Raw genomic sequence first — 9,011 nt, forward strand, 5'->3', positions numbered from 1 at the left:
CGTTCATGACTACTCACGTGTATACATGGCGCTAGCTCCCCGGCGGAGCCGCGCGCTCCCGTTCTCCGTCGGTCGGTACATTGCCTCCGGCGCAGGCCGTTTACCCGCTCATTATCATCGGCCGATCTCGTGTCCTACCTGGACCAACGGAGGTCGTATCCGTCCGAGGACATGGGAAAACCACACTCGTACTCGTACGTACCTATTGGTTGCCTGCCCGGTCAGGTCAGGTGTCACTGAACTTGTCCAGGTTTCAGCCCGGGTGATTATGCACTGACTGACTAGATCGTAGGCAAGAGAGGCCGACCTTCCTCCTGAAGCCTTGAGTCCAATTTTGCGTCCCCGCACACGACCGAGCCCGGGCTCCGACGGTGCTCGGCACGGGCATATATGTCCGGGCGCCAACGCTGACGTTCCAGAGCTTCTTCTTTTTCTGGTTAGCAGAGCAAGTGTCCGTCTGATCTTTGACGAGTTTGTTGGGCGCAGTAGCGGTACCGTACCAACTGCATCGTCAGATATTCAATGAGTTCGTTAATTAAACCGTATTCCACTCTCAGCAACTCCACTTGGTTTTCGCCTGTCAGGTGTTCAACGCATCTAGCGTGTGTACATACTTAAACGGCCGGGTTTCAACGGAAGCTCGATAATGATTTTACTTGAGACCCTTTTTTTTTGTTCCAGGCCCGTATCATGCATGTATATATGTATATGTTCAGTAGACTCAAATATAAATTGTACTGTACGTATGTTCAGTACTCCACTCGTTCATAAGAAAAAGGAACACCGCAAGCAATACTCCAGAGTGGACAAGAGACATCTGACAGACATGGCCCCAATCTAACAGGTGATGAGTATTGGTGAGCCCGGCAACTGATATCTGGCCAAGAAACAGAACCGATCAAGAACCGTCTCCCAGCATCTTCATCTTCTTGCGCAAGTTGAAGGGTTGGGGAATCCCAACCGCTCCGCCGTCCCCCGGTCAACTGTAAAATAAACCACTTTCTCTAGAAGAAACAGTAAAGTACCACGGATCTGAAGAAAACAGTAAAAATATCACGAGCAGGACGAAGAGAACTCCTCAGTTCATCAGCCGCGCCATGAAACTTTACAGAAAGTTCGCCGGAGTCGGGGGATTTCTCCCGTGCTGCAAGTTGGTAGCCTGATCCGTCCGGCTGGGGGCACGGGTGCCGCCCGCGTGACGGGTGCAAGCGACGGCGAGACGCTACTGATATCTCGAGCTTATCCAAAACCGAAACAGAAACGGAAGCAGAGAGTTGTTGCGGCAAACAAATCATTCAAGACCGGATAAGCCTCCGGTCACGGGACAAATCAGATGCATGTATGTGTCTCCAATTTGTCACTCATGTATTGATGTATATCCAGAATCAAATTCAGGAGTTAGGACGAAAGCTCACTCTATGTACAGGTGGAGCAGAGAGGAAGAACACACTCTATATGCAGCGGACCCGAGAGGAAGAAGAGGCGGCTCACTCTTATGTACAGCCACTCTACGTGCAACTACTCCTATAAGCTAGCTAATTGATCAGGCCGGGGTGGAATTTGGGTCTTAAAACTCCAGCCTTGTGGCCTAATCCCCACCGATCTTCTATACAGCGACCGGAATTATTCGGGGAGTTTCTTTCCTATGTACAGTATGTACTGCTATGGCATGTCGACGCTGGTTTTTTTACTGGTTGCTGCCGCCTGCGCGGCCTCCGGCCATGGATGCGGCGGAGAGCCGGCTGGCCCCGGCGCGGAACCGGTCGGCGCGCTTCCTGTGCTGCAGCTGCTGTACAGTGGGAGACGGAGCCAGCGCCCTGCGCGCCCAGTGCCCGGTGCCCATGGGGACGCGCTGCGCTAGCACGTTTACTATGCGCCTAGAGCAGCCGCTGCCGATGGGCGGCGGCGAAGGCGGGCAGGCTCGCTTGCTGCTGACGGCTGGGACCGCCTCCTGCTTGCGCTCCTTGTGGAGGCTGCAACGGAACGAGCCCGGGTGGTTCGTCGGGGAGCACATGCATGTCCGACGGATCTTGGCGGCGCCGCCCACGGGAGAGGATGGGGGAGACGAGACGCTGACAGACTTCACCGGCGAGCCGCCGGCGGAGAGCTTGACACGGGAGAGCGAGGCGGATTGGTAGTTGGGAAAGGGGCTCAGAAGGACAGGGCCGCTGGGCCGAGATGCAGCCGCTGTCGCCATGATGAGAGGTTAGAGAGGTGGATGGGCGGTGGCTTTGGTATGTGAGTTGAGCTCCGGTGGTTCGCTGCCGGTTTGGGTAAAATGAGATGGGAGCCGGTTGGCCTCGATTTATAGGCCAGGGAGGGAGACAGAGGGGCAGTTTGGTAACTTAGTGGCGGAGAAAACCTGCAGTTCGGTCGAGTTAAACTTTGTTTCTAAAAAAAAATAGTTAAACTAACTGAGGTTATGGGCAGCACAGGGGAACCGGTCTTGGGTTCAAAACGGGTGGCAATATTCTTTGGGCTCATGCATGCCAACTTGCTTAGAAATACTACTGATTTCAGTGTCAAAGTTCTGGTCAATTTCTTGCATTACAAACCACTATCTTGATACGGACGATTTCTGCACCAATGAATCGGAACCGCACTGATTCCTAACTTTCTCTGTTCATCATTCATCGAGAGCGTCTTGCAGAAGCACTAGCACACAGGACAGAGCATTTGCCAGTTCGGCCGGAAATTGGGCAATGTCTAACTTTTTTTTTTGTTTGGCAATCCCACCGGTTGTGGACTCGTGGCACGTTGCTGACAGTAAACCGTTTCCGGCACACTGAAAGGACGAGCCCAGAGAAAAGGAAGTTATCTCTCCCAACGTTCAGAGCCATGGCCAAGTTGGCACGACTGGGACACCCCAGCAGCCGGCAGCAACCGGACCCCGGCCGGCGGCCGTGGGATCGTGTCGGCTTTGCTTGAAACCCGGCTGACCTCTGAACGCTCGGCACAGTGGCATCGGCATCGGCATCAGTCGCCGTACTGGCAGTGTCCATCGGCTCCCGCCGGATGCGTCTACTCGCGCCCGCCTATGTTTGTTCCTGGAGTCCGCGCGAAGGAAGGGACCGTGGAGCCCGCCGGCGATGAGCATGTGATCCGGGCAGCAGGTTCCGCCGCGTTAAGATGCTCCGATCGCTGTTACCGTATGGCGTCCGTCGATTCCGGCCGACCCACACGAGGCGATCGAACGAACGTGGCCGTCTCTTTCGCTGCCACTCCATGTCTCCGTTTCACTTTCGCCTTCTTCATTGGGTGGCACGCGCTCCTGTCTTTTGCGCTTCGGTTGGTGTATTTTCACCGGATGTGGAAAGATGATGATCGACAAGCGGGCCTCGGAACATGCGTCGGTTAATGGACCAGCATAGGTGATGTCTTTTAATTGGGATTAGGAAGAGACAGGGGCCCAACCCTTTGAAAAAAGAGGTCAGGGGGAGGGGCCAATTAGCGTTAACCAATCCGTAAAACGCCGGTCACAGCTCCGTGCGTGTAGCATTATTGCTGTTACAATACCACACAACCCGCAGGTTCATGGACGGCACGAACGAACGAACGGGGCCAGCCAGGACCGCACGCGCGCGCGACGTGTGCATGGTGTGTGGCGCCAGCCGGCCGCGACAGCGGGCTCGGGCCGTCGGGCGGGAGCTACTTGGCCAGTCTTTTGTTTTTCACTCTGGCCACACCTTGTCGTTTGGATCCGGAACAGCTATCGTGCCCGGCCATCGACCTGCATCGTCTCATCTACCTCGGTGGTTGATGGATGCTCCACCCTGATCAGATCACATCAAATGGCCTACTGATTTTTATATCGAGGCGCCCAATTCCTGTTGTTCAAGAAAGCAGAGCGGGGCCAGGCGAACTACCAGTGTACAGTCTAGCTTACTTTCTGCAGACCTCCTACGCTGCCACACCATGCATGGTCCTTTTCGGTGAAAGAGATGCGAGGTACCCCACCCAGCGAGCACCTTAATTTCTTCAGGTGTATCATATTCGTATCGTATAATAATCCAGCACTTCTCGTTCTCTTGGTACGTACGTGGAGGCGTGGATAGATCGATCGAGTCGGCATGGCACGCACGCGGCTGCATGTGCCCGCCGCGAGGTATATGTACGTGCATGCATGCTGCCTCTCCAGCCATACAATTACTCTACTCGATATGCCATAGGAGGTGGCTAGCTAGCTAGGTGCTTCTCCAATATCAGGTTCACACGCGTGTAGGAGCGTACCTTTCGTTGGCCATGTGCCCACGCTCAGGGAATCGATGCATGCCTGCGTGCTTATGTTGGGCGTGCAATACTCCAGCCCCATGGGGGACGTTTAATTTTAAGGATTATGCTAACGACCAGTCGACTGGTCTGACCAGTTGTTAGCAACAGATCCGCACGACTAACGTCTGACTGTATCGAATGATTGCCCCCTGCCAGCATGCATGCATGCGATGCCATTTCCAGTGCAAGTTTGCATGCATACGGTGGCTCATCAGTACTAGTTCTAAACAGGACAAGAATTGCTGACGTCAACCAAGATTCCTCTAAAATTCAAATTTGAAAATGTTTTGTAGTTCAAACTGTTGATCCGATTGAAAAATTGTTTTCACATAAATTTTTTGTCACGACGAGATCTTCGAAACTAGATCCCACATTGGAATGTTTCAATGATTTTTTTTGGGTCAACAGTTACCATGCATATGCATAAGCTATCAATCTATTCACACCAGACTTATCAGGCATCAAATTAAACTGGAAGTTTTTGGCAACGTTTCAATGACTTTTATAGGTCGAATGTTATCACTTGATTCTGTAAAGAGTTACCCGAGTTACCCATATTGTTCATATGTTTTTTTACTGGCAACATTACATCGGTTGTTTGAACTACTCATGGACAATTATCAATTCGAATACTAGATATTACCGCAACCACCCACGTAACTACATCACTACTGTAGTGTTTTTGCTACTACCTAGCAAGCACTAGTAGAAAAAGGGTCAATTGTGAAGCACATTAGTGCCGGTTTGTATTTGAGCCGGCACTAATGTATACATTAGTGCCGGTTCCAACGGCTAGCCGGGCCGCTTTCATTAGTACCGGTTCGTGGCGAACCTTTAGCACCGGTTCGTGCCACGAACCGGTACTAATGAGAGTGGTGGCAGGATGTTGTCAGAGTGGGGCCCCTCCAGCACCTTTAGTACCGGTTCGTGCCACGAACCGGTACTAAAGGTCGTCCTATATAAACCCTTCGTCCACCAGCACTCTGTTCTTCCCCCTTTCCCCTCTCCGGCCCTCTCCTCTGTTCTTCCCTTCTTCCTCTCGAGTTTATCACAAAATTTGCCCAAAATTTTTCAAGATTTGAAGGCCCTCATCCATTCAAATGATCACAAAGGTTAGCAACTTTGTCCTTTCATCTCTCATTGCTAGATTAGCTCTTGCATTGGTTTATATAGTGATTAATTTGCGAGTTTAGTAATTTGGGAGGATATATATATATATGTGCTAGTATTTGATTTATATGCAATTTGAGGTCAAAAATAACACTTAGTTTGCATATGCAGGTGTGGTTTACTTAGTGCCTTCTAAATCTCCATCGTAGCCACCGTCGATCGCCCGCACCGTCCCGTCGCCGGCACCACCTTGTGGTGAGCCTCTTGTTCATGAAATTTTATATAAAAATTGATGTGTGTGATTTGGATATATAGTTACTCGTATAATTATCTTACCCGTACGTTGTTTGTTATACATATAGTGCCATGGTTTTGATATCCGTCCCCGTCGGCCCTAGTCCTTGTTATGATTCGGATGTGGTATGTATATTCTCTTTTAAAACTAGTTGCATTTCGTGTTTATGACAAATTATGCCCATCAAGTTGACATAGAAATTTTTTCTAGGAGGTATCTGAACCTGAAATTCCAACCGACCCTATTGCCGAGAGGTTAAATTTAGTTGAAAGAGAAAACGAGTACTTGAAAGAAAAATTGAAAAGAATTGAGGGGGAGAAGATGGAATTGGAGTTGCATGTTGCCGATGTCGTCGATGATCACAAGATCAAGATGGAGAAAATGCGCTTGAAGATTAGAAAGATTAGAAAATATGCCATCGATAGTGAGGCTTGGTATCATTATGCTGTTGGATCCATTGTTACCTTAGTTGCGATCTTGATCATATTTGTTGTTGCATTTAAATGCTTTAGCTAGAGAGTTATTTGTTTGTTGCATTTAAGTGTTGTATGAACTTTATGTATGAACTTGTATTAATTTGGTCTATTCGGTGTTGTGTAATGAGGGTGAGCCGGCAATGGATGTACGATGACCGATGCTCTCCCCAGTTCGTTGAGGGCGTGCGTACTTTTCTGCTTGCGGCTGAGGCAAACAAGCGGGCGGATGGTTTTATGCCTTGTCCATGTGCTCGCTGTAAGAATGGTCACAATTACTCTACGTCAAGAACCATTCACGTCCACCTGTTTAAGACCGGTTTCATGCCCCATTATAATGTTTGGACCAAGCACGGAGAAAGAGGGGTTATGATGGAAGACAATGAAGAAGAAGAGGACGACGACAGCTATCCTGGCCATGGGTTCCCTGAATACGATGATACAACAATGGGGGAAGAAGCTGAGCCGGTAATGCGGGAAGAAGCTGAGCCGGCAATGCGGGAAGAAGCTGAAGAAGAGGCATCAGATGAGCCCGTTGATGATCTAGGTCGGGCCATTGCCGATGCAAAGAGAAACTGCACAAGTGATTTGGAGAAGAAGAAGTTGCAGCGCATGTTAGAGGATCACAAAAAATTGTTGTACCCGAATTGCGTAGGTGACAAGAAAAAGCCGGGCACCACACTCGAATTGCTGCAATGGAAGGCAGAGAATGGTGTATCTGACAAGGGATTTGGAAAGTTGCTGGTAATGATAAAGGATATGCTTCCAAAGGACAATGAATTGCCCGAGAGTATGTACGAAGCAAAGAAGGTTGTCTGCCCTCTAGGGTTAGAGGTGCAGAAGATACATGCATGCCCTAATGATTGCATCCTCTACCGCGGTGAGTACGAGGATTTGAACGCTTGCCCGGTATGTGGTGCATTGCGCTATAAGATCTGCCGCGATGACCCTGGTGATGTCGAGGGCCGGCGCCCCAGGAAGAAGATTCCTGCCAAGGTGATGTGGTATGCTCCTATAATACCACGGTTGAAACGTTTGTTCCAAAACAAAGAGCATGCCAAGGCGATGCGATGGCACAGAGAAGACCGTAAGAAAGACGGAAAGTTGAGAGTACCCGCTGACGGGTCGCAGTGGAGAAAAATCGAAAGAAAGTATGGGAAGGAGTTTGCAGATGACGCAAGGAGCATATGGTTTGGTCTAAGCGCAGATGACATTAATCCTTTTGGGGAGCAGAGCAGCAACCATAGCACCTGGCCTATGACTCTATGTTTGTATAACCTTCCTCGTTGGTTGTGCATGAAGCGGAAGTTCATTATGATGCCAGTGCTCATCCAAGGCCCTAAGCAACCCGGCAACGACATTGATGTGTACCTAAGGCCATTAGTTGAAGAACTCTTACAACTGTGGAATGGAACAGGTGTACGTGCGTGGGATGAGCACATGGGGGAAGAATTTGACCTGAAGGCGTTGTTGTTCGTGACCATCAATGATTGGCCTGCTCTCAGTAACCTTTCAGGACAGACAAACAAGGGATACCGCGCATGCACGCACTGTTTGGACGATACCGACAGTATATATTTGGCTAATTGTAAGAAGAATGTGTACCTGGGACATCGTCGATTTCTTCTGAGCAGGCATCCCGTAAGAAAGAAAGGCAAGCATTTCAAAGGTGAGGCAAATCACCGGACGAAGCCTCGCCACCGTACTGGTGCTGATGTACATGATATGGTCAAGGATTTGAAGGTGGTCTTTGGAAAGGGTCCTGGTGGACAACCTGTTCCGAATGACGTTGACGGACGCGCACCCATGTGGAAGAAGAAATCTATATTTTGGGACCTGCCCTATTGAAAAGACCTCGAGGTCCGCTCCGCAATCGACGTGATGCACGTGACGAAGAATCTTTGTGTGACCCTGCTTGGCTTCTTGGGCGTGTATGGGAAGACAAAAGATACACCTGAGGCACGGGAGGACCAGCAACGTATGCACGGAAAAGACGGCATACATCAGTGTCATGCAAGCTACGCTCTTACCAAAGAAGAGAAGGAAATCTTCTTTGAATGCCTGCTCAGTATTAAGGTACCGTCTGGCTTCTCGTCGAATATAAAGGGAATAATAAACATGGCAGAGAAAAAGTTTCAGAACCTAAAGTCTCATGACTGCCACGTGATTATGACGCAACTGCTTCCGGTTGCATTGAGGGGGCTTCTACCGGAAAACGTTCGATTAGCCATTGTGAAGCTATGTGCATTTCTCAATGCAATCTCTCAGAAGGTAATCGATCCAGAAATCATACCAAGGTTACAGAATGATTTGGTGCAATGTCTTGTCAGTTTCGAGTTGGTGTTCCCACCATCCTTCTTCAACATCATGACGCACGTCCTAGTTCACCTATGCGAAGAGATTAACGTTTTTGGGTCCTGTATTTCTACACAATATGTTCCCCTTTGAGAGGTTCATGGGAGTCTTAAAGAAATATGTTCATAACCGTGCTAGGCCAGAAGGAAGCATCTCCAAGGGCCGTCAAAATGAGGAGGTCATTGAGTTTTGTATTGACTTTATTCCTGACCTTAAGCCGATTGGTGTTCCTGAATCGCGGCATAAGGGCAGACTGGATGGAAAAGGCACGCTAGGAGGGGAACAAATAATATGTATGGACGGACATTCTCTCACTGAAGCACACTACACAGTTCTACAGAATTCCGCCTTGGTGGCTCCGTATATGGATGAACACAAGAATTTGCTACGCTCCAAACACCCGGAGCGGTCTGATGACTGGATTACACGTGAACAAACCAGGAGTTTCGCCAGCTGGTTGCAAGCACGTACCATGCATGACACCTGTATTGAAGATGACCTGTACT

General features: G+C 49.5%; 1 protein-coding gene across 1 annotated transcript; it reads right to left on the reverse strand.

Annotated features, from left to right (window-relative positions):
* Positions 1-1,344: 1,344 nt before the first annotated feature.
* On the reverse strand, positions 1,345-2,289 carry LOC125512856. The gene has a single exon (XM_048677928.1). It carries the CDS (start codon positions 2,195-2,197, stop codon positions 1,688-1,690), a length of 510 nt encoding a protein of 169 aa, XP_048533885.1. The 5' UTR covers positions 2,198-2,289; the 3' UTR covers positions 1,345-1,687.
* Between the last annotated feature and the right edge of the window lie 6,722 nt (positions 2,290-9,011).

Source organism: Triticum urartu, chromosome 6, assembly GCF_003073215.2.
Source record: "Triticum urartu cultivar G1812 chromosome 6, Tu2.1, whole genome shotgun sequence".
NCBI classification, from domain to species: domain Eukaryota; kingdom Viridiplantae; phylum Streptophyta; class Magnoliopsida; order Poales; family Poaceae; genus Triticum; species Triticum urartu.